General features: G+C 36.8%; 1 protein-coding gene across 5 annotated transcripts in view; it reads right to left on the bottom strand.

The window, feature by feature from the left end:
* The window catches only part of STXBP5 (syntaxin binding protein 5), a 228,252-nt gene that overhangs the window by 61,321 nt on the left and 140,168 nt on the right, over positions 1-26,763 (bottom strand). For all 5 annotated transcript variants that reach the window (XM_062186890.1, XM_062186892.1, XM_062186893.1 and 2 more), the window contains exons 12-18: positions 24,095-24,242; positions 23,819-23,886; positions 23,525-23,565; positions 22,146-22,366; positions 21,460-21,638; positions 11,310-11,435; positions 8,604-8,755 (exon numbers count right to left, since the gene is read on the bottom strand). In XM_062186890.1, the coding sequence (XP_062042874.1) occupies positions 8,604-8,755; positions 11,310-11,435; positions 21,460-21,638; positions 22,146-22,366; positions 23,525-23,565; positions 23,819-23,886; positions 24,095-24,242 (935 nt within the window). The remainder of the gene's footprint in view (positions 1-8,603; positions 8,756-11,309; positions 11,436-21,459; positions 21,639-22,145; positions 22,367-23,524; positions 23,566-23,818; positions 23,887-24,094; positions 24,243-26,763) is intronic.

The raw sequence follows: 26,763 nt of genomic DNA, 5'->3' as shown, positions 1-26,763 counted from the left end.
AAAGAACAGGTCATCAAAAAAGGAGGTACCTTTCCCTGAAGGGAGGAGAGAACTTCCACTTTGACTACGACCTTGTCTAAATATGATCAGAGTTGGTGAACTCAAAAGGCTTCCATAGCCTTGGCAACTCATTGCAAGAGCCTAGGGTGAACACTGACGCCATAAACAAGAGTGTTAATTTGCTAAGTCAACAACAGGAGTCACTGTGCACTTACTCCTCATGTAGGATCTCTGTCCTTAATGTGCTGTACATTGTGATTTAATGCTATAACTACTACTCAAATAGTATTTTTCACTTTGTGATTCTATGTGGGTGCAAACTGTTAAAATCTTTACTTAATATATGCTAAACTGATCTTCTTTATATAAAGAGAATTAAAATGAATCTTGATGTGAACAGAAGGGGAGAGGAAGCGGGAAAGGGGAGGGTTGCGGGTGGGAGGGAAGTTATGGGGTGGGGGGAGCCATTGTAATCCATAAGCTATACTTTGGTAATTTACATTCATTAAATAAAAGTTAAAAAAATTATAAATAAACAGGAACACAGAAGGAGTTTGGACTAGCTGGGCAACAGACAATAGTAGTATGTCTAAACTTAGAAGTCAGGTGTCGCATGGTATACACAAGTATGACCAGTAGCTGCATTTCCACTACTCTGGTAAAAAACATGATGTTTAAATACCTACAGCCACTGTGAGTCATTAAATTGGGGTTGTAAAAAATGCTTCCTATTTTGAATTACATATTATTTGACTTCTTTAGAAGTTAGTTCTTCAATAAGACATGGTAGGTGGTTTTTTTTTTTTTTTAAATCTTTGTCAAACTAACAGTTCTAGAAAATAAAAGATGATAAAGGTAATTACAGGTATACATTTAGTCTTTGGCAAAGCATCTGTTTATTTAAATGAATTCCTTCTTGATCTAACACTAAGATAGCACATCTCCAAGTATTATGGTAATAGAGTATTATAATGTGCCTGGTGTGTAATAAAATAGTTTTGAAAATTTAATCCTTTGGCATTTTTTAATTGCTACTAAACACTATAAAAATGTACTATGTGGGCCGGCGCCGTGTCTCAATAGGCTAATCCTCCGCCTAGTGGCGCCGACACACCGGGTTCCAGTCACTCATCACACACGGAAATGACTGAATGATTTTGAAAAGAATAGAAAGTCATTTGGCAGCAGGCACTATAGAGTTATAATTTATTCTGGAAGAGCAATTGGATCCAAACTCCAACCTAAAGATGCAGCATTGGGGCATATAAAGGCTGATGTCAATCTTATCTATTCTTTTTTTTAAGATTTATTTATTTAGCTGGCGCTTTAGCTCAATAGGCTAATCCTCCGCCTGCGGCGCCGGCACACCAGGTTCTAGTCCCAGTCGGGGCACTGGATTCTGTCCCAGTTGCCCCTCTTCCAAGCCAGCTCTCTGCTGTGGCCCGGGAGTGCAGTGGAGGATGGCCCAAGTCCTTGGGCCCTGCACCTGCATGGGAGACCAGGAAGAAGCACCTGGCTCCTGGCTTCGGATCAGCGCGGTGCGCCGGCTGCAGCGCTCCAGCCACAGTGGCCATTGTGGGGTGAACCAACGGAAAAAGGAAGACCTTTCTCTCTGTCTGTCTCTCTCTCACTGTCAACTCTGCCTGTCAAAAAAAAAAAAAAATGCACTATGTGATATAATTCTCATTCTTAAGATAACTCAGGAAGAAACATTAGGAAGATGATTAATGTAAACTGAGATTATTTAGATATTAAATATATTACTGTGACTACTAAATGAACTAAATACCCTTTCAATGTCTTCTACCTCACCCAGGGTAAAAGTCAAAAAGTCCACTCCCACATGGTTCAGTGTTGTTGAAGATCTTCTAGTACATGATATCCTGTTAGCCCTCTAACTTTGTTTCCTTTCCTCAAGGACCTACTTCTCCGGTACCCTCACTTTCTCTCTACTGCAGTTACACTGAATCCTCACTATTCCTTGAACTTGCAGAGGAATTTGTATTTGCTGTTTTCTTGCTTGAAATGTGATTTCCCCAGATATTCTTACAGATGGCAACTCTCACTTCCTTTAAGTCTGAACTCCAAAGTCACTTGGATACTAAAAACCCTCACTACTCCCTCTATTTCCCTTTGGAAAAAGATACTACTTATTACTATATATACTTGTCATCCAAAGTGTCCTTCCCAGTAGGCTGTAAATTCCATGAGGACAAAGATTTTTTACAGTGTTGTTACTATAATGGTAGATAGCACACAATAGGTACTCAATCAATAGCTGTGAATATTTGATTGAGTGGATTTACAGGAAAGATTTCATAGCATATAATCTAATTCATCTTCTCTGCCTCTGTCATAATCTTTTCAACAAATATTTCTAGCATTACAGTTCTGGGCTCTGTTCAAATGTATGCCAACCAAAGGAGCTAGCTGGCCAAATTAAACATTTACTGAGTGCTTATGAAACAGAGACCCATAAACGCCTTTGATTCAGATGCTACATCCCAACAAGGCCTATTCTCCCTGTGTCCCAGTCTCCCTCATTAGCTTAAAGTTACTTTGCCCTGTTTTTCTGATTGAAAATCCACCTCTACTAACATTAACTTTCTAAACCAAAGGGATGGTACAGCTTGCCCTACAGGGTCCTTTATCTCAAGACTCATGAGGTGGTTCATCTTCTCTACAGGTAACATTTTGATGTTGGGAATTGTCTTCAGGGTTTTTCTAGAATCCCACACCCTGAGCAACTACAACCCGACTGGAGCCCACATGGACATGTTAAAATTCCCAAAAGAACAGGGGACTGCTGACCAATAAAAGAAGGGTCATGAACCTTGCACACCCACCAGGGACTTGGATGCAAGCTGAATGTGGACCTTTCAGCCCCAACTTCAATCTATAAGAAACTTTACACCTAACCTCTCGGGGAGTTTGGATATTAATTGATATCTGCCTGGCTTCTTCCTCCGTTGTTTGCAACAAATACCTACACTCTCTGTCACCACCCTGAGGTCAGTGATGGGCTTGCTGCATGTGGGGCATGTGGACCCATGTTTTGGGATTCTACAATACTGACCATGTGCCAGATTCTGTTCGGCATTCTTAACTCACTTAACAGCACCAAAAGAAGTATGCCATACAATCCTCATTTACAGGAGCAGAAATTGAGGCACTAGTGTTTCAGGTATCTTTTACACTGAGACAAAAAAATTACTTCTGAAGACAGTCTGCTTCATTACTTCTGCTAAAAGTATTTTACTGGTGGAAAGTTCTGTATACATTAGGCAAATGTTGATTTAAACATTTAAAAAGAAAGAAGTTTTCAGTACTTCTCACATTAATATATTCAGCAGTTTTTTCACATTACTGGCCCACATTAAGTTCCACTCGATAGTAACAAGACAACCACTTGAATGTCATTATTTCAGGTATAAGATTTGGTGTATTTTATGTGCCATCTCAATGATTACATTAACTTTATGAGGGACAAATCATCTCCATTTTAGAAATGAGGACCCTGAGCTTCAGAGAAGTTTCTGTCCAGTATGACACACTTACAATGAGGGTTTACATTTAAATCCAGATCTGCCGAACAAAATCCCTAAGTATTTTTCACATGGACTACACACTTGAGCCACTTTTCTCTGTTTTGTACATGTACAATAAATCTTTATAAACTACACATGAAATCTAGTATTTATTGCTGGAAAATTTCATTTCTTTAAGTTTATAGTTTCTATCTATAAATATCTTTTGAGTCTTTATTCTGCTATCAAATGCAGCAATTACTCCTTAAATACAGACATTCTCTTCCAAATGTTCAAATAGGAAGCTTAACTTACTATTTAAAATACTGAACAAAACATTACTTTGCATTATTCAAGGTAATAGATCTACTAGTTGAGGACTAAAATGAGGTCACAAACTGATCCATATTAGCTACTATGTTTTAATCTGTGGCAGGGAGAACTGGCAAGCATTTTTTTTTTTTATAAAGATCCAGAGAGTAAACACTTTAGATTTCTTGAGCCTAAATCTCTGTTGTAACTATGCAACCTAAAGTTGTAGCCCAAAAGCAACTACAGACAACACATAAATAATTATGGTGCTACTCCAATAAAACTATGTAACATCATGTAGTGAGCTAGATTTGGCCAGCAGATAGTTGTTTGCTGATTCCTGGTTTAATCAGTCTTGCAACTGTTAAAATGAACTAGGTATTAACGTCACTTCCACCTGCCTGGCTCACAAAAGAATCACGGGATTCTTTATTAAATACCTCAAAAACTTCAGGAAATGTTATAACGTCAACAGACTGCCAAAAGCCATCACTGTAGTCATCAATAGTCATCAACAAAGTAAAACTGATTTTACTACAACTTTTAGTTCACTCCTACTGGCGTCTATTGATAATCTTTACATTCTTTATGCACACAAAACACCAGTTACACTCATTAAAGAATCCTAATTTGTACATCAAATAAACTGACTTGTAAAATATTTGACCTTCAGCAATTTTGGATACCTCTTAAATTCACAAATTTTCTTGACATCTTTTATTAGTCTGCCTTATTTACATAAAGAGGCTTGGACTTCAATTTCTCTTTGTCAGTTTTCATCCTTCTCAGACAGAAAAAATTATTCTTTTTAGTGGAGAGATGAGAAACCATTATTTACTTTTGACTTATCTTTTTCAAACATCTTTTTTTTTTTTTTTTGACAGGCAGAATGGATAGTGAGAGAGAGAGCCAGAGAGGAAGGTCTTCCTCTTTGCTGTTAGTTCACCCTCCAATGGCCGTTGCGGCCGGCGCATCGCGCTGATCCGAAGCCAGGAGCCAGGTGCTTCTCCTGTCTCCCATGCGGGTGCAGTGCCCAAGCACTTAGGCCATCCTCCACTGCCTTCCTGGGCCATAGCAGAGAGCTGGCCTGGAAGAGGGGCAACTGGGATAGAGTCCGGCGCCCAAACCGGGACTAGAACCCGGTGTGCCGGCGCCGCAAGGCGGAGGATTAGCCTGTTAAGCCACGGAGCCAGCCAAACATCTTTTAAAATCATCCCTAAATTGGGATCCTAATCCTTCATTAACCATATTTTCACTGCAAATAAATATTGTTTTGTTGTATTTCCTATTATTTTGAAATCAGCCTTAAATCACCACAGTACTTTTGATTTATGCAACATTTTTATCCATTTGTGACTGGTCCCTTATTTCTTTTATATATAGTAGCTCCTTATTCTCTGTGGTTTTGCCTTCTATAGTTTCAGTTATCTGCAGTCAATTACTCTCTGAGAATATTAAATAGAAAATTCTGAAAATTTTTAAATTATGTGCTATTTTGCACAGTGTGATGAAGTGTTGCAATATCCTGCCTAGTATTTGCATCATCATCCATTTGTTCAGCATATTCACGTTGTACAAACTACCTACTTATTTGTCACTTAGGAGCTACGGAGTTATCAGATTGACTGTAGAAGTGTCACAGTGCTTGGGTTCATATAACCCTTACTTAGAGGCTGTAATAATAGGTCACAATGCCTACATCATTTGCCTCATTCATCTCATCATTTAGATATTTTATCATCTCACATCATCACAAGAAGATGTGTTAATAACTATAGTCCAAACTGATATTTTGCGAGCAAGACCACATTTATAGAACTTTTACTACAGTATGTTGTTATAACTGTTGTATTTTATCACCAATTTTTCATTGTTAATCTTACAGTGCCTAATTCATAAATTAAGCTTTATCATGAGTATGTATAGGAAAAAACATAGAACATACAGAGTTTAGCAATATCTGCAGTGTCAGACATCTTGGAACACATCCCCCATAGATAAAGAAAGATGATTTTATGTTTTGTGCTTTCCTTCTAACACACACACATACACCCCCCCCCCCCAGACATTTTCAACTAGTATGACTGGAAGCTCTTCCTATTTCTCCTTTCTCTCTTACTTAAAATATTGAAGATGTGAAAATAAGTTATAATTGTAGTAAGAAACTTTATTTTATTTTCAGTGGAATCAGATAGCAGATAAATGGGTGATTGAAATACTTCATCACTATTTATCCCTGTGACAGTTTCATTATTTTTATGATGAAAATAAAGTCCCTATTTTAATCAATTGCACAACTGTATTGTAATAAACTACAGCACATTTAAACTTAGCCTAAACAGCAACGGTTTATTATATAAAATAAATTCATGAGTAATGCTAAACTCTACGAAAATATTATCATTTATTAGTAGCAAAAAAGTTTCTTGACTCAAACTTATCTACCAAAAAAGATTGTAAAGCAATGTGATGACATTGGGACTATACTTCAATATGCTGTAAACCATGCACTTTAGCATGGATTTTTTTTAGATTAATGCAATTAAACAATTTTAGTACCAGTTATTCCACATCTAGCTTTATTTGACCTATACATAACTATCTTTATGAATCAGACACATTCTTAAGATATTATTTGAAAATAACTCATGAAACAAAATGCTAAATATCAATAAATTGAGGCGTAACAAGTAAATGTCAAAAACTAATATAGAAAAATTTAAATAGTTCTCCTCTGCTTAACATCTAATTCTTAAATATAAAATGAAGCAAATAATAATACAAAAAATGGGGTTTATGACAAAATAAAATAGAAAATAAAGAAAATTAAGACAGGGGCTGGCATTGTAACACAGCAGGTAAAGCCATGGTCTGCGATTCTGGTATCCCATATGGGCACCAGTTCAAGCTCAGTTGCTCCAGTTCTGATCCAGCTCCCTGCTAATTGCCTGGGAAAAGCAACAGAGGATGGCCCAAGTGTCTGGGCCCCTACTTCCTCTACCTGGGAGACCAGATGAAGCTTCTGGCTCCTAGCTTCAGCCTGGTCCAGTGCTGGCCATTGTGGCTATTTGGGGAATGAGCCAGCAGATAGATGTAAGATCTCTCTATTGCTCTCTCTCACTGTCTCTCCCTCTCTCTCTGTAACTCTTTCAAAATAAATATTTAAAAAAAGAAAAAAGAGAATGAAGACACTATTTTTTTAAACCTCATAGTAAAGCTGACTTCTGTTCTTAAACAAATTCAGACATTTAATTTCTAGCAATTTCATGTATCACCATAAGGTATAAAGAAGAAGAGCAACTAATTTTAGGACTATTAAAAGTTGCATGAAATTGTTTAAATTTTGAAAACCTTTGAAAAATCTTTTCTTTCATGATAATGTTCTAACACTAAATATTAGTTTCTTTGCTTTATAAAGAAAATAAGGTTGAGATACAAGCAGTTAAATAGCTTTTTCATATACATATTATGAGATGAACCTAAGCAATGAGCATACATTTTAGATAGAGAATATTTTAATATGCTCTTTTAAAAATAAATGAGGGAAAAAACAATGATTTTATACACAAGAACAAACATGCCACAACATAAATAACTTACTTAAAAAAGAAGAACGCAGCTTTTTCACAGACTCAGAATATAAGCTAGAAACGCCGCACATGCAAGAAGTCACAATCAGCATACCTTAGTGAAGCAATGAAAAGGGGAGGAAATAAAAAGCAGACAAAGATACTAGAATGGTGTGGTTGGGACAACAATCTCTGCTGAAGATATTACATGACAAAATGATCACACACTCACAAATGAAATGGAAGGAAAAGAACTTGTAAAAGAAAAATCTAATCTAAGTAAATGGAAGGTCTATATTCTTTTACATATATTTTTCTTAGGAGTTATAAAATTGGCAGTATTAGCTAATTATGTACTTAGGTCAATTGAAAACAGAATCTCAGGAAGAATTTTCAGAGGCATTGAGAGATGAAATAGCAATCAGAGCTTCCCTGTAGGTGTTCCAACAAACACCGATAGTCTGCAAATGAGTTACATATCCCCAAATAGGGATCCCCTTGGTCTCTGGTCCATCTGAGCAGACCCAGGGCAAACTGAAGGAAACAGGCCAGTTCCACTTGGGCATCTCATTAATGTGCCCTGGGTACTATACAATTATGCCATTTTCTATGTGTATCATGAAGCTAAAAAAAGGCAAAAAGTACCAGTAAATGTCACTAATTATACTTGTTCAAGTGTTCCATGAAGCATTAGTGTTTAAACATTTAAGATAACCTAGATCACAGAAAATTAAGAAAGCTACAAAAGAGAATTCTAAGTGAATTTGGACCTGCACTGAACAAGGACATCCGAAAATGCTATACTTCTGAAGATTTCAAATTCACTTGTGCTTTTTTTTTTTTTTTTAAAATATGGGGATGATTTCTGTGGATTAAATGGTCAAAACAAGGAATTTATTGGTCTCATAGAGAACGAACAATAAGGGGCAAAAACTCTGAAAAGAACTTTTGTTCTATAATAATGAGACAAACATTTCTGAAGATCTGACACTGTGTTTCTTTCTTGATGTTAGATAAAATTTGAGATTAAAAACAAAAGCAAAGAGCAGTAACTACAAAACAAAGACATACTTTTGCTAGTTTTTCCAGATTGTACATAGATTAAATCAGACAAACTAACAAAAGTATTCATTTTCACAGAAGTCAGCATTTACAGAAATCCTAAAGCTCAGCATTTTTTCCTCTTTCTTTTTACCTCCTGAAGGTTGTCGAGATTTGCGAGGAGACCGAGGTTCTCTCCGATAAGGATCATTAGAGCCATATAACTCAATAGTGCCCAGGTTGAGCAGCACTGTTTTCTGGAGGTAGTCAACCATAGCAATGCCATTACAATTACCAAAAACCACTCTGTTAATAGGAAACAAGCAAATATTTTAGCACAAATGATCACAAGAACATGTATGGTAGTCTATAAATTTGAAGAAAGAAACATGATGGGACTTTCAGAAAATTCTTTGAAACAAAAGGTAACTATGGGAGAGGGAATACAGATTACATGTCTTTGTGTACAACTATTTATTTTAGATCTTCTGTAGATAATAATTATTTAATATCACTAAATCAATTATTAGTATGACTTAGGAAAAATATTTAGCATGGGAGCTGAACCTTGATCAGAACTGTAAGTCTCCACACTAAACAACATAACATGAATTGTTTGCCTCAAAGGCATTTTGCACCCTTCAGAGCAGACAGTCCCCTCCACCAGGAAAGGATGGATTTATACATCAGGGAAAGCTTTTACAACCCTACACAGAAATAAAAGTAGAGAGTGTAAGTCATGGAGGTCTCCCTTCAAGGTATTTGTAGTACCTTCTCAATTATGAATCAGGAAACTACATTTCAATCAACTATGAATAAATAATTTTTACTCTTTTAGATCTCTTAAGACAGGACATGCTCAAGTAAATAAGCTAAAGTAAGTACTGTGGGGGTTTGAAGAATTCATGACACATCCAGGGAGGAAAAATCTACAATTCAATTCAAGCTGAATACTGCTAGACAAGAGCCAGATAATTAGATTTTTAAGTTGAAGCCCTAAATATGGTCTTACACATTATACAGTTTTAGCAACTTATCCAGATTTTTACAATACACAGAAAGGCCCAAAGAAAATATAACCGTGACTCGGTAAGATCTGTAATCAACGCATTTGCAACTTCCTATAGGTTCTTCTTATGCCCTATTTGTTTCCTTTATGGTTGTGAAGAGTAAGATATTTAATAGGAGAGGGTTAATACTCTTACTTGGTGGGAGACATTAATTAAAATTTGAGAGGAGACTATCTCAGACAATAACTAGACTAAACTAGGTGGACAACTACAAGAGTAGGCTGCAGTAGCTACCAGCAGAAAAAAGGATCAAAAGTCCCTAGGAGGTAACACACAGAAAGGAGACAATATCTACACATCATAAAATGCTCTGGGGTTGAATATTTAACAAGAAGTTTCTTATACTTTAATGCTGATTTTTGAAACAAATTTAAAAACCAAACAAATGTTTTGTAAGTCTATTATATTGTAATAAAAAGTATGAAGGAGCCTCAAAATGCTTGTGGAAAAAAACAATTAAAAATTTTAGTATTGCAATGGCGGGGCGTGGGGGAGAGTGGGAACAGAATGTTACAGCACAGTGGGGTGGGTTGCCTCTTGTACCGGAGTGCCTGTTTCAAGTACTGGCTACTCTGCTTCTGAGAGAGCTTCCTGCTCAAGCACCTAGGGGGCAGCAGATGATGTCACAAGTTTTTGGGTTCCTGCCACACATGTGGGAGACTGCACAGACTTCCTGACTCCTGGCTTTGGACTGGCTTAACTCTGGCTGTTGCAGACATTTGGTGAGAAAGCCAGTGGACAGGAAGATCTCTCTCTTTCTCTCTCTGTCACTCTCCTTTTTAAATATATATACAAATCTTAATAAAAAAATGTAAAAATTCTGAAATCTGTGCATGGTTTTCTCATAAAAAGTTTACAGAAATTGCGTATTATGGAAAAACCATGCATGGACTTCAAAACAATTTTGCGCTGAAATGGCCAAAATCTTTTAATGCCATTTTTTCACATACTTTTTGAAATATTCATGTATGTACAATTAATTCTATTTACTTGAAGACATGAATTGACAGAAGAAATATTCCTGTATATAGATGAAACTAAACCACTGCTATGGCTTTAAAATTAGACAAGTTAATTTTGGAAGTAGAAAGAACAAATTACACAGCTATGGTTCAACATGTGCACAATCAGTTTATGATAGTCTTCTGGTGTTCTCTTGTTAGTCTTCCACTACACTGAGTAATAAAAATAAAATTATTTCTGGGAGTCTATCCAGGACAGGATATATTGACTTTAAAGCTTTACCTCAAGGGACAAGCATTTGGCACAGTAGTTAAGATGCTGCTTCGGATGCCCACATCCATATCAGAAAGCCAGAGCTACAGTACCCACTCCACTTATGATTGAGCTTTCTGCTAATGTGCACCATGAGAGGCAGCAGCTGATGGCTTAAGTACTTGAGTTCCTGCCACCCTGTGGGAGACTTGGATGTGGTTCTGAGCTCCTGGCTTTGGCCTCGCACAGTCCAATCTGTTGCAGGCATTTGGGGGAGTGAACCAGGAGGTGAAAAATAGTCATTCTCTTTCAAAATATATTTTTTTAAAAAACCTTTATTTCAAATAATTCATTGGTTCATGTGATATTATCTCTATGTCAGGAAGCAATATATGAATACTCAAAGTAAATTATTCAGAATAAACTTATGAACCAAACAACCATCAAAATTGTCCTGAAAAAGTTATATAATATTTTAGGTGATAACAAAGCCCATCCTTTCTATTTTTATAATCAAAATGATTTATGCCATACTAAGAAAAAATTGACAAAAAAAAAACAAAACTTATACTTACAGTCCATAGGAAGAATTGACTGCCAAGCTGGTTATTTGTTGTGGTGGTTCTCCAGCCACCCATACCAACTGAATAACTAGTTCCATCTGATAACCTGGAGACTGTTTCAGTGGTGAATTTTTGACTCTGAAATAAAGGAACAAGTATTACCTTTTAATTCATTTTCAATGATTTTATTAGTCTATGTAATTATATAGTTATAAAAATAATGACATATGAAACTCTACTTGAGATTTTAAAATGTAAAAATAAGAATCCTATCCTCTAGAATTATTTAATCTAGTTAGAGAGATAAAATATTTACCTAAATAACAAAAACAAGAAATCATTTTGTAAGTTCACAAAGTGGTGGAGAATGGCAGAGGCAAAGGAGGAAAGGAAGAAGGCAAAGGAGGAAGACAGAGGAGAAGCAGTTAGCCCAGGAATTAGCAAGAGGAAAAAAAATCAAGTAAGAAAATAATGTGTTAGAAAAATAGACTTAGACTTTAAAAACATAGCTTGGGAATGCAAACTCACCAAAATGTGAGCAATTTGTTTTTGTGTGAGACTATTTTTATTATATATATTTTAAAAAGCACTTTGACGTGATAGTATTTCTCATTGCCCAGATTCCTTCTTCAGTGACTGCTGAATAATACAAATAAATAAATAAATAAATAAACCAACATATTGCAGTGTAGGGCTTGTGGCACAATGGATTAAGTCACTGCTTGCAAGTCTATGTCCCCTATGTGAGATGTGGTTCAAGTTTTTGCTGCACCATTTCTGATCCAGCTCCCTGCTAATGCATCTTGAGAGTTGGCAGATGATGGTCCAGTAATTTGGTTCCTGCTACCCACATGAGAAACTCAGATGGACTTTCCAGGTTCCTAGCTTCAGTCTGGCGTGGGCCTGGAGACAAAGGCTTGATGTTGGTAAAAGAAATCTGGACTCTCAGAAAGCTGGAATTTGAGACCTGCCGCTATGCCAGCTGATCTTCTCATCTACAAAGCAGGAATATCACTACCCACTCACAATATGAAGAGACTGAGTGGGTGCTTTGCAGAGATTCAAGCAATGATAACTAGTATATTCTCAGTGTTAAGAATTAAATTTTAGTGAAGGTTTAAAAGAAATACCTGGGAAACATTAATTTAGTGGACATAACTCAAGATGAACATAGGGAGACTAATTAAGAGGTTGCAGCGACTCTTCTGACATGAAACAATAATGAAAGGCAGACTTAAACTGCATTACGAAGGAAGAAGTGCAAAGGCTTTTAAGTTTCAGGAAAGCAGAGACTTTGCAGCTACTCTTAATACTCTGGCATAAAGGAGGTACTTTAAATTTACTGAAAAAAATGAATGAACTGGGGACTGATTAGAGAGAGGGAGGGAAGGATAAAGAAGGCAAAGTGATTCTACAATCAAAAAGAAAGAAAATACAGATGTCAGAATAAAGAAGTAGTTGTAAAGGGACCTGAGGTAATTTGATGTGGCACTAGGGAACTGTCAATGGAACTAGTTTATTAGGTAGATAAATGTATAGCCAAACTTCACAAACTGTAAGTTCATGCTAAATTTAAATTGGTGGAGTCTGAGATAAGCAATTAAGAAAGAGGGGATGAGCTAGGGATTTACTTGATGAGAGAGTCTCTCAGGAATAAATATTTAGATACAACATCTGTTATAGCTGTATCAGCAAACTTTAAGTGAAACTAAAAGATATATTTTTTTAAAAAATTCGAAAAATTTTAGTGTGACTACTTTACACACACACACACACACACACAAAACACTGTGTGACTTAAAGTTGAAGACATTTTTGCTGCAGTAAAACATAGGCAGACTGTGGTTGCTAATAACTCTCAAGGCTTCAGCCTTGGAATGGGAGCCTATGAAAGAATTGCGGAAGACTACTCACTGTTGAATCTCCTGACTCCACACTCAGAGGCAGAGAAACTTTCCAATAAATTAGTTGGTGATGCTATCGTGAATCATACCATGATGAGGCTACCCAGACTTCAGGGAAAATGGGACTATATGTATATGAATTTGTTAGGCTGTACCTAATCTGAATTGAGCTACAGTGCAAAGATTATGAGGCACTGCACTTAGAACTGTGCACTAGTTGAGACAGAATTCTTCTCAAGGAAATTCTAGTAATTCGCTGCAGCTGTCCTTTTTGAGAGACAGAAATAAAGACTGAGACATTTCAGCTTTATCCAGAGACAGCTTCAACACAGGCATAGGCTGGAGAGCCGAGGGGCTATTTTCTCCTGTGTGAATTAGGTAGAGAAGGGAAGGTTTAAGCTGGCATTCTCAACTTGTATATTAGACTAGATAGATTCTCAAGAGCAGAAGCAGACATTCCAGGGACAATTTTAGAAATGAACATATGGGCACATTTAAGACATAAGTGACCAGAACACGTAATTCTTTTTTTAAGCAACCAATAAAAGCAAAAATAAAAAGCCAGCCAAGTCTGATGAAAAATCCCCAACTTGTAAAAACTTAGAAGACTGATCAAGAAATGAGAGAAGATAAGCTGGGATTTAAAAAATATAAAATGCGAGGAGAGTGCTATATTTTATGTCTACTATGGTTATACATAAATTATCATTTACTTTTTTTTTAGATTTTTATTTATTTATTTGAGAGGTACAGTTACAGACATAGAGAGGGAGAGACAGAGAGAAAGGTGTTCCATCTGCTGGTTCACTCCCCAGATGCCCACACAGCCTGAGTTCAGCCTATCTGAAGCCAGGAGCCAGGAGCTTCTTCCAGATCTCCCATGCCGGTGCAGGGGTTTAATCACTTGGGCCATCTTCCACTGCTTTACCAGGCTGCAGCAAAGTACTGGATCAGAAGAGGAGCAGCAAGGACATGAACTGGCATCCATATGGGATTCCAGTGCCATAGGCAGAGGCTTAGCCCAGTACGCCATAGCGCTGCCCCTTGACATTTTCAATATATTTGAGTTAATTTGTTTACCTTTTAAAGATAAGGTGTTCAATCTTTATAAAAAGCTCCATAATTTGTACAAATATATTTTAAATGTTAAAGTCATGTCTGAAGACTTCATAATTTCAAAATTACTGTATATACGGATAAGTATGTTTCAAAGGGACAATTAAAAATACTTAAATAAAAAAAGGAATAAATCAAACAACTTTAAAAATATTTCTTCAAAATAATCATGTAAAAAATTTTGTATGGAAAACAAAAGTATCTCAATACTAATTATATTTTAAATTCAATATTTGTTGTATTTTTTACTTTTAGAAGTCAACCTTTTGAATTGTACTTTAATATAAAATGGAAGTTAATAAATACCTGTATTTACCTAAAGATCATTAAAAGAGAAAGAATGAGGAACAACTCAGACTGCCCTACAAGTGTCATTAAAGAATAAATGCATTTTAGACAAGGATCTCAAACACTTGTACTTTATCTTTTTAAATGCTTACACAGAATCCTACTAAGAAATGCTTATTCCAAAATATAGGTATTACTCTTCCTCCAATACCTGGAATTTTGTAAAGTAATACTAAACAATTTTAAGACAACAACCAAAGAAAAGGAAAGATTTTTCATGAAATCCTTATGTTTATAATCCTTCATACCTTCTTGTTCTGGTATTCTATCTAAATCTAAATAACCTGAACTATATTAGCAGAGTAGTTTATGATATGAGTGCATACTTCTATTTTAAAAATTCATGTTTTAACATTTAAGTAATGCAATTTAAATTTATGGCTTGATCTACCAATATAAAACATCATATACTAAAATTACTAAGAATTTCTATTAATTTAACCACTACCACCAATACCAACACACAAAAAAGAGGTATGCAAAGTTTACACAAACAGAGAGTCAAGTTAGCAGGAACCTTTCATATCTGTTCTTTCTGCTTGTGTGTTAGTAGACTCCTGGGTCTCTCCTGACTCCCTTTCCAGCTCTAACCAGGCTAAGGTGGAGTGCCATACAGAGCTGGTAAATAAGCAAAGAATTAAGGAGGCCTGCTTATTAACCCCTCATCATATGTAAATGTGGAGCAATAACATCCAGAGTGCATTTTCTCCTGTCATCCAATGTAAACTTGGGACCAAAACTGTCCAGGAGTGCATTTCCTCCTCTTCTCCCATAAAGGCAGTGTGCTTAGCACTGCCATGACTGGGAGGTGAAAGCTAGCTCAGTATGGAGCCCAGTCAGCATCAGGAAACCATTTGGCTTTAGTGCCAGCTGATGTCATTTTACATTTATCATCAGCTGAGGTGCTCACTTTAATGACTACCTGAAATTTCTTTATTCCTTAATGCAATAAGAAAAATGATGGCGAAAGAGCAGTTTAATCATTAAGCTGTCTTCTAGATGCCAGTAAGAGATTAGAGGTAACTAGATTCTGGCTGAATCTCCGATGCATGCCTTTAACTTCTTTGTTAGTCACAATCACATAATCTTTGGATAATTTTTCAATAATTTTTAACTCTTTACTCATTGTTTCATTTCTCAGTTTTAAGGGATAATTTATAAAACTTTAAAAAATTTAACCAGACTTAGATCCTGGGAGAGCGGCAAGATGGTGGAATAGGAAGGGAGCACACTGATAGTCCAGGAAGAGACAGTTTAATAAAAGTGGAGATACTGCAGGGTCAAGGAAGAGTAGGGGAAGAAACAGCAGAGGAAACTCTTCCAGAACTAGTGATTCACAGTGGACCTGTGGAGAGCATGGGAGTCCACAGTTCGGGACTCCAGCGGCAGACTCAACACACCAGCGCTGGAACGCAAGGTGAGCCGAACCTCAATAGCCTGAAACACCGGCGGGCAAGCGGAAAGAGAAGACTAGAGAGAACGTGGCTTGAAACCTTGTGGAGGAAAATTCACCAGGCTAACTCGAAGACAGTGGAAAAAAAAAAAAAAAGTGACCACTACCGACACGAGTTTCTCTCTCTCTGCTCACCTCTCAAAGGCGAGCAAGAAAAAGAGCAGGCGACATTTTGGACATACGTCATAAGCAGGGTGACCTCAGGTCTGCACCCGCCCTTAGCCTAGCAGAAAAACCTGACTGGGGTGTGTGTGTGTGTATGTGTGTGTGTGGACCTAGTGAATGTATGGTGCTAATGAACTAAGACTGTGAAAAAGGAGATAGTGGGGGAGAGAACTCAAGGAATTCACATGAGTACTCTCCAGAGATGCTACAATTCGGTAACCTTGGCGACCCAGAGGGAGACTGCAGGAGAATTTGAGCCCACACTGAGGGCAGCACATATTCCCTGTGTGGTCCTTGGGAAAGAGCTTCTGATCTCTGCCTCCTGTGGGTATATCATTCCACTGCTAACTACCTCCAATTCCACTCAGGAATTCTTCCCTTCTGAATCAAAAAAAGAAAGAAAGAAAGAGAGAGAGATTTACCATGCCTAACCTGGGAGTGTCATCTTTGGCACACCCTTAACCCTGAGGAACCAAACAGAGCTCTCAGGCCACACCCATCTCAAGCCTCTAAAGCTCCATCAAAAGCAGACAGTCCACTTAATATAGAATCATAGTATAACGAGAAAGAACACCACAGCAAAGAAACCAAAGAATATCTCCACAATGCCAAACAAACGAAGAAACTGAGGTAAAAAGAACAAAGAAGACACTATGACAACCCGAAATGATAAAGACACCTCAATTCAAGATTATGAAGATGACGAGATAGAAAAAATGCAAGAAGCAGATCTCAAAAAATTGATAAGAATATTGAGAAGTTCTCAAAAACAAATTCTTGAACTACAGAAATCATTAATGGACAGGATAGAAAATCTCTCTTGCGAAAATGAAATCTTAAGGAGGAATCAAAATGAAATGAAGCAACTAGTAGAACATGAAACTGTGATAGTGACGAAAACCATAATGCAATGAATTCAATAGATCAAATGACAAACACATTAGAGATCTTTAAAAACAGAACGAGTGAAGCAGAAGAGAGAATATTGGACTTAGAAGACAGAGAACAGGAAAGTATACAGTCAAACCAAAGAAAAGAAGAGGAAATTAGAAATCTAAAAAATATTGTCGGGAATCTACAGGATACTATTAAAAAACCCAACACTTGGGTTCTAGGAGTTCCTGAAGGCATGGAGAGGGAGAAAGGATTAGAAGGCTTTTTTAGTGAGATACTTGCAGAGAACTTCTCGGGTTTGGAGAAGGACAGAGACATCCTAGTACCGGAAGCTCATAGAACCCCTAATAAACATGTCCAAAAGAGATCCTCACCACGACACGTTGTAATCAAACTCACCACGGTGAAACAGAAAGAAAAGATCCTAAAATGTACAAGAGAGAAACACCAGATTACTCTCAGAGGATCTCCAATTAGACTCACAGCAGACTTCCATCAGAAACCCTACAAACTAGAAGGGAATGGTGAGACATAGCCCAGGTACTAAGAGAGAAAAACTGCCAGCCCAGAATATTATATCCTGCAAAGCTCTCATTTGTGAATGAAGGTGAAATAAAGACCTTTCATAGCAAACAGAAATTGAAAGAATTTGTCGCCACTCATTCAGCCCTGCAAAAGATGCTTAAAGATGTGTTACACACAGAAACACAGAAACACGGTCACCAATATGAAAGAAGGTAAAGGAAGGAAACCTCACAGCAAAAGAACACAGGAAGCTCAAAGCAATCTACCTAAATTGAACCAGGAAGACATAGAAAACCTAAACAGACCCATAACTGAGACAGAAATTGAAACAGTCATAAAGGCCCTCGCAACAAAGAAAAGCCCAGGACCAGATGGATTCACTGCTGAATTCTACTAGACATTTAAAGAAGAACTAACTCCAATTCTCCTCAAATTATTCAGAACAATCGAAAAAGAGGGAATCCTCCCAAATTCTTTCTATGAAGGCAGCATCACCTTAATTCCTAAGCTGGAAAAAGATGCAGCATTGAAAGAGAATTACAGACCAATATCCTTGATGAACATAGATGCAAAAATACTCAATAAAATTCTGGCCAATAGGCGCTGTGGCTCAACAGGCTAATCCTCCGCCTAGCGGCACCGGAACACCGGGTTCTAGTCCCGGTCGGGGTGCCGGATTCTGTCCCGGTTGCCCCTCTTCCAGTCCAGCTCTCTGCTATGGCCCGGGAGTGCAGTGGAGGATGGCCCAAGTGCTTGGGCCCTGCACCCACATGGGAGGCCAGGAGAAACAGCTGGTTCCTGCCTTCGGATCAGTACGGTGCGCCGGCTGCAGCTCGCCGGCCGTAGCGCGCAGGCCGCGGAGGCCATTGGAAGGTGAACCAACGGCAAAAAGGAAGACCTATCTCTCTGTGTCTCTCTCTCTCTCTCACTGTCCACTCTGCCTGTCAAAAAAAAAAAAAAATTCTGGCCAATAGAATGCAACAAAACATCAGAAAGATCATCCACCCTGACCAAGTAGGATTTATCCCTGGCATGCAGGGATGGTTCAATGTTCGCAAATCAATCAACATGATACACCACTTTAACAGACTGCAGAAGAAAAACCATATGATTCTGGAGTAAGGACAGTCTATTCAATAAACGGTGCTGGGAAAATTGGATTTCCATGTGTAGAATCATGAAGCAAGACCCTTTCACCTTACACAAAAATTCACTCAACATGGATTAAAGACTTAAATCTACGACCTGACACCATCAAATTAATAGAGAGCATTGGAGAAACCCTGCAAGATATAGGTACAGGCAAAGACTTCTTGGAAAAGACCCCAGAAGCACAGGCAGTCAAAGCCAAAATTAACATTTGGGATTGCATCACATTGAGAAGTTTCTGTACTGCAAAATAAGCAGAAAGGAAAGTGAAGAGGCAACCGACAGAATGGGAAAAAATATTTGCAAACTATGGAACAGATAAGGGTTTAATAACCAGAATCTACAAAGAAATCAAGAAACTCCACAACATCAAAACAAACAACCCACTTAAGAGATGGCCAAGGACCTCAAGAGACATTTTTCAAAAGAGGAAATCCACATGGCCAACAGACATGAAAAAATGTTCAAGATCACTAGCAATAAGGGAAATGCAATCAAAACCACAATGAGGTTTTACTTCACCCCGGTTAGAATGGCTCACATTCAGAAATCTACCAACAATAGATGCTGGAGAGGATGTGGGGGAAAAGGGACACTAACCCACTGTTGGTGGGAATACAAACTGGTTAAGCCACTATGGAAGTCAGACTGGAGATTCCTCAGAAACCTGAATATAACCCTACCATACAACTCAGCCATATCTCTCCTTGGAATTTACCCAAAGGAAATCAAGTTGGCAAACAAAAAATCTGTCTGCAATTAATGTTTATTGCAGCTCAATTCACAATAGCTAAGACCTGGAACCAACCCAAATGCCCATCAACAGTAGGCTGGATAAAGAAATTATGGGACATGTACTCTATAGAATACTATATAGCAGTAAAAAAACAATGAAATACGGTCATTTGCAACAAAATGGAGCAATCTGGAAAACATCATGAGTGAAATAAGCCAGTCCCAAAGGGACAAATATAAGTTCTCCCTGATCGGCGACAACTAACTGAGCACTAAAGGTGAAACCTGTTGAAGTGAAATGGACACTATGAAAAACAGGGACTTGATCAGCTCTTGTCCTGACTGTTGATGTACAATGTAATAGTTTATCTATTTTAGTATTTTTTGTTTGTTTTGTTCTAGTATTGTTGGTTGAACTCCGTAATTAACACACAATTATTCTTAGGTGTTTAAATTTTAACTGAAAAGTGACCCCTGTTAAATATAAGACTGGGAATAAGAGAGGGAGGAGATGTACAATTTGGGACATGCTCAGTCGGACTTGCCCCGAATGGTGGAGTTAGAAATGTGCCAGGGGATTCCAATACAATCCCATCAAGGTGGCATGTACCAATGCCATCTCACTAGTCCAAGTGATCAATTTCAGTTCACAATGGATCACACTGATAGGTCTAAGAGTCAAAGGGATCACACAAACAAGACTAGTGTCTGCTAATACTAACTGATAGAATCAGAAAGGGAGAGAACGATCCATCATGGGAAGCGGGATACACAGCAGACTCATAGAATGGCAGATGTCCTAAACAGCACTCTGGCCTCAGAATCAGCCCTCAAGGCTTCGGATCTGGCTGAAGAGCCCATGAGAGTATTTTAGGCATGGAAAGCCAAGACACTCTGGAAAAAAAAAAAAAAAAAGAAGACCTAAATGAAAGATCTCTGTGAGTGAGATCCCAGTGGAAAGAACAGGGCCATCAAAGAAGGAGGTACCTTTTCTCTGAAGGGAGGAGAGAACTTCCACTTTGACTATGACCCTGTCGGAATAAGATCAAAGTCGGCGAATCCTAAAGGCTTCCATAGCCCTGGCAACTCATGACTAGAGCCTAGGGAGATTACTGACGCCATAAACAAGAGTGTCAAATTGTTAAGTCAACAACAGCAGTCGCTGTGTACTTACTTCTCATGTGGGATATGTCCTTAATGTGTTGTCTAATATGAAGTAATGCTATAACTAGTACTGAAATAGTATTTTACACTTTGTGCTTCTGTGTGGGTGCAAACTGATGAAATCTTTACTTAATATAGACTAAATCAATCTTCTGTATATAAAGATAATTGAATATGAAAAAAAATTTAACCAGTCAATATTATAACATAAATAAAGGTACATATTATTCAATTTTTTCCTGTACAAAAAGAAAGGTGTATTTAAATTTAGAATGCTACTGGCTAGAATAAAGGTACTATGTATAAGAGAAGAGTCAAAAAAGATAAAATTATTATAAAATGACTGAATATGTAAAGACTGAAAAAAAGCAGAATTTTCAGAATGGTAGAAAAAAGTCTGAACATCAATCTGGTATGTGTATAAATCTAGAGTAGAAACACTGATGCATTCAGAAAATTGACTGACATACAGAGAAAAAATTCATGTTGTTTCATGAGTGTTGAGGATCAAACCATAGTATTTGAAGGATAAAATCATGGAATGCCAACGTACTCATCTTGATGCCACAAGAGTCAGCTTGAGTAACCATCACAAAATTATGCCATTTTATTTCATCATAGGAAAATGTACTGCAGCTTTACTAATTGCCTACAATTTACCTAAATCAGGAGCTGATTAAAAACAAGTCTGTAATTTTTTATTACTTACTTTAAACAAGGTACATTATCACGAAGCCCATCAGATGAACTGCTACTAGTAGAAGGATGAGACTGAGGAGGAATGGGCTGAGAATTGGAACTTCCCACAGGTGTTGACAAAGGAGGTGGCTGCTCAACCTCTGGAGAGTCCACATCATTTATCTCATATAACAATCGAACTTCAAGCATCTGTTGTAAAAGAAAGGCAGTTTATCTCCTCCTAGAAATTACTGTTCCTTTTATTAAGTTGACATACGTACGTACACACACAAACTTCAGTGGATAGAGGATTTTAAAGGTAAAAATTTAGCAAGATTTCTAAAAGTAGGATGTTATGAGGAGGAAATGTTTCTGACTCAGCTTAAAAAATGTGTGTGCACATTTATGTTGGGGGATACACAAACAGATGCATTATGAGATTAGAATTCATGGTACTCCTAGAAATACCAAATTAGAGATCACTCATATTGTAAAAGCTTTTCTTAAAAAGGAAACATTCAATATACTTAAGGATTAAGTTCATTGAAAAAGATAAGCAAAAAAATGCTGTGTTCTTCACAAAAGGGAAATGGTGATGTAAATACTGTGGTGTTTTCAAAATTTCTACACAAAATTAATTGCAAAAATTTTTCCAAATAATTCATAAATTTCATAATGTCAGACACTTGACAATGAAAATAATAAAGAGACTGTTACCGGAATGACTTCTGTAATCACTTCCTGTTTGCTAAATCTATAAATGATGACATGAGCTGAAACTCCAGCTATGCAAAGCATTCTACTTTCTGGACACCAGGAAATGATCTGAATGGCATATGGATCTTCATCTACAATATCTGTGTTTGGCCTGTCATCTTTATTTCTTGACTTTTCAAATACTTTGGATGTCTTTAGCTTATATAATACTTGTAGAGTTACTAGAAAAAAAAGATAATATGTTAGATATTCTAGTACAACAAAATAAATATAAGGTAATGTTTAGTAAGTTACAGTAAATTAAACAGGTTAGCTTAGTCATATTTTTACTCCTCAGTCTATATTATAGTAGTCTTATATACATTTAGATAATAATATTCAACACATTCATTGTATTCACTAAAAAAAAATGACAGATTTAGATAACCTGAAAAAAAATGATTAACAAAAAATTTTAGAAAAAAAAACATAAATTCAATGAAAATAATAAAGGAAACATTTTACTTCCCAAAATGGTTTTCTATCTACTTTCTCTAGAAAAACTAGCAATATCATTAAACACTTCTATATGATGAAACAACATATCCCAAGTTACCTACTATGCAAGTTTTGCAAGTTTCAATCATTTAATGCATTGTTTTTCTTTTGAAACTATGTAACCTTCAGACGTATTTCACAGACAATACAAACTTTTGTGACAGAAGTTTAGAAACAGACATTAAAATTATTCTAGAATTTTGTGCAAAGTTGGAGCACAGTCTCACTTCTATGTCTCAATCAGAGAATCTCTGGAAATCTTGAAGAAAGGATTTGAATATTTCTCTTGAGAATTATTCTTGATTTACTAATATCCTTTTTTTTTTTTGACAGAGTTAGACAGTGAGAGAGAGAGACACAGAGAAAGGTCTTCCTTTTTCCGTTGGTTCACCCTCACAAGTGCCTGCTATGGATGGGCGTTGCGGCTGGCACGCTGCACTGATCCGAAGCCAGGAGCCAGTGCTTCCTTCTGGTCTCCCATGCGGGTGCAGGGCCCAAGGACCTGGGCCATCCTCTACTGCACTCCCAGGCCACAGAAGAGAGCTGGAGACTGTAAGAGGAGCAGCCAGGACAGAATCTGGCATCCGAAACAGGACTAGAACCCAGGGTGCCAGCGCCACAGGCGGAGAATTAGCCTAGTGAGCGGGGGTGCCAGCCAATTTACCAATATTCCTAAAAATAGTTTTACTCTTAAAAATTCTAAACTCATATACTTGATAAATCAGCATTAAATTTATAACTTTTAAATTTTGTATTAAATACTGATATGCAATTATTCTAAAACAGAATTATAAAAGCAATGATGTCACTCACAACAGATAATGAATGTTCAAAATACTTACTTGCAGAAGCATCCCAGAACTTAACTGACCCATCAGCATGTCTATAAAAAGCAAATGAATTAAGAATGTGACGAAGAAAATTTAAAAAATATAGTTTTCCTTTATAAGATAGTCATCAAAATAAGGCAAAAGGTAAAAATCAGGGTAAATAAGCAGTTTCTTGACAGTAACTTATTTCTATTTTATTATAGAATAAAGGAAAGTATTACCTTCCCACTAAGTTAAAAATCATGCAATCTTATTAACATATTTAGCTACAATTGATTTACTTGGTAAAAGCAGACTGTTACTTACCCTGTAATAATTATTTCTGGGTAACTTTGAGCACCCAAGCCCCAATTACCCCCATTGATGGGCCATTCCTATAAAAAAGATCACTATTATATAAAGCAACTTGCAAGCATATCAAATATCTTCATATATGTGTATACTTATGAAATCACTGCACGTTTTGCTTCAAAAACGATTTTTAAATATATTTTCTATCAAGTATCAATGTTATCAAGAACTCAAGGTAATAAATATAAGATAATAAATATAACATTAAATGTTGAAATTCATGTTTAATACCTTTTTGCTGTAACCTTGACGTTTCTGTCTAACTCCAACAGAATAAAGTGCAGGAATAAGGTCCACAGGACAATCAGCAAAATATTCACAACATGTAACAGGAGATTCATGTATATTCAAAGGGTAGGGATTTTCGAATATAGGGTAGCTTTAAGAATAGGAGAAAGAAAAATATTAGTTTAGTGAATTATAACCAATGATTAGCAGAATGCAAACTTTTAAGAATACATTCTTATTAAATTTTTATGTAAATTTATAAAAATTGAGATATTTTATAATAAAATATCCTATTAAAATAATAAATGTAAAAACAATAGTTTTGTACCATGTGTCATATATGATATTAACTGTGTATTTATAGTCAAAATTATCTCATTTGCATCTCACATCAAATGTATGATGTACACAATCAACTGATGAACACTTACAGAGTAGAATGTGTCAAAGACATGCCAGCTGGCAATGAGTAGAAGCAGAATTTAAGCAGTGTTCTTAACTAGTAAGCTGCAAGGTTCTCAATAACATACCCATCATTATATCAGCAGAGCTAACATAAATTTTTGATGCTTTTCTTTTCTATCAATGGTCAATGTTTAATCCTGGACATTTTCTTGTTTTAGTAATCATTTAAAATAAAAACCTACCAAAATGTTTTCTAGATATGAAATTATTTTACTAAATAAAGATATATCTTTTCAAAAATTATGAAATAAAATTAAAATCTTATTAAAAAAACTATAATCCTAGAATGATATAATTTTTTAAAAAATATCTGAACAACTAGAAACTGGCTTAAAAAACCTAGAACATGGGACTGGCACTGTGGTTTAGTGTGTAAAGCCACCACCTGCAATGTAGGCATAACATATAGACATTGGTTTGGCCTGGTTGCTTCACTTCCTATCCAGCTCTCTGCCTATGGCCTGGGAAAAGCAGCAGCAGATGTCCCAAGTATTTGGGATGTGCCACCCACGTGGGAGAACTGGAAGAAGCTTCTGGTTCCTAGCTTCAGCCTGGCCCAGCCCTGGCTGTTGCAGCCGGTTGGGGAGTGAACCAACGGATGCTTGCTCGCTCGCTCGCTCTCTCTCTCTCTCACTCTAAATCTGACTTTCAAATAAATAAATAATAAATCTTAAAAAAAATAGAGAACTTAAATCAAACAAAAAATTTTTAAGAAAACCTAGAACATGGAAAATGGCTAAACTGCAAAGACGATTAAAAAACAGAAAATTTCAAATTCTCTATAGATTGCAAAATGAGCCCACCCTTGTCCCAAACAGAAGATAAAATACAAAGCAAACAAAAAACACATGTTAATAAGGGAGAAGGTTATTTCTGCTCCTTATAACACATATGTAATCAATCATATTTCATTAGCTCAGGGATTCTACTATAAGATACATTGCTCTCACTATAAAAAATGACTGGCCGGCGCCGTGGCTTAACAGGCTAATCCTCCGCCTTGTGGCACCGGCACACCGGGTTCTAGTCCCGGTCGGAGTGCCGGATTCTATCCCGGTTGCCCCTCTTCCAGGCCAGCTCTCTGCTATGGCCCAGGAAGGCAGTGGAGGATGGCCTAAGTGCTTGGGCCCTGCACCCCATAGGAGACCAGGAGAAGCACCTGGCTCCTGGCTTCGGATCAGCATGAGGCCCCGGCCGCAGCGGCCATTGGAGGGTGAACCAACGGCAAAAAGGAAGACCTTCCTCTCTGTCTCTCTCTCTCACTATCCACTCTGCCTGTCAAAATAATAATAATAATAATAATGATAAATAAATAAAATGACTAATCACAGGTTACTCGCATAGCATTTTCTTTGGAATTAAATATCTCAGTACAGACCACTTCTGAAAAATCTCCATTACCTGAGGAGGGGGATAAAAGAAAATGATAGTAAGAAGAAATTATTCTAGGGAATCATATAGAAATAGTATTTTCAAATGGTCTTGTTACTTTAAAAAAGGAAAAAATTCAAAATTGATTATTACAAGTGGAATATTCTAAGTTGAAATTAATTTAAGACTGACTAAAAATCAGGCAAAAAATATTTCTCTCGTACTATAGGGTTTCCTAATCTCAGTCCTATTCACATCATGGACAAGAGAATTTTTTTACTGTGGAGGACTGTCCTATTACCTGTGGATACTTTGCAGAGCCCCTGTTTTTTTGACTACTAGACTAGATGCCAGTTTTTTGACTACTAGATGCTTCTTCCTTAGCGTTTACAGACACTGCCAAATATCCTCTGGGGAGCAAAATCACACACTGAGAAACACTGAAATACTGAATAGGTAAACTCAAATGTGCTTAATGACTATTTCTAAGGAGGTACAAATAAATAATGCGTTTCTATTTAAAGAATTTACCAATAAAAATATCATTATTTATAACATAAAAGCAGAACACAGCAAATACCATAAAAAGTTATTATAAGAATATGACAAATAAGATAAAAAGTGATAATGATCTATCTGGTAGAGAGAAGAGGAAAAGCTTGTAAAAAAGGAAGGCTGACTTTGAAAGGTGTGCGGATATTTGATGGAAAGAAGTAGAGTGTTTCAGCTACTAGGAATTACATTAGACAAGACATAAAATATGATGTCTGTTTAATAAACCATATAATTTTCTCAGTGAATATGCTATCTGTAGAAGACAATGAGAGACCCAGGCT

Source organism: Lepus europaeus, chromosome 3 (assembly GCF_033115175.1).
Source record: "Lepus europaeus isolate LE1 chromosome 3, mLepTim1.pri, whole genome shotgun sequence".
NCBI lineage: Eukaryota > Metazoa > Chordata > Mammalia > Lagomorpha > Leporidae > Lepus > Lepus europaeus.
This window is presented reverse-complemented; position numbering and strand designations above follow the sequence as displayed.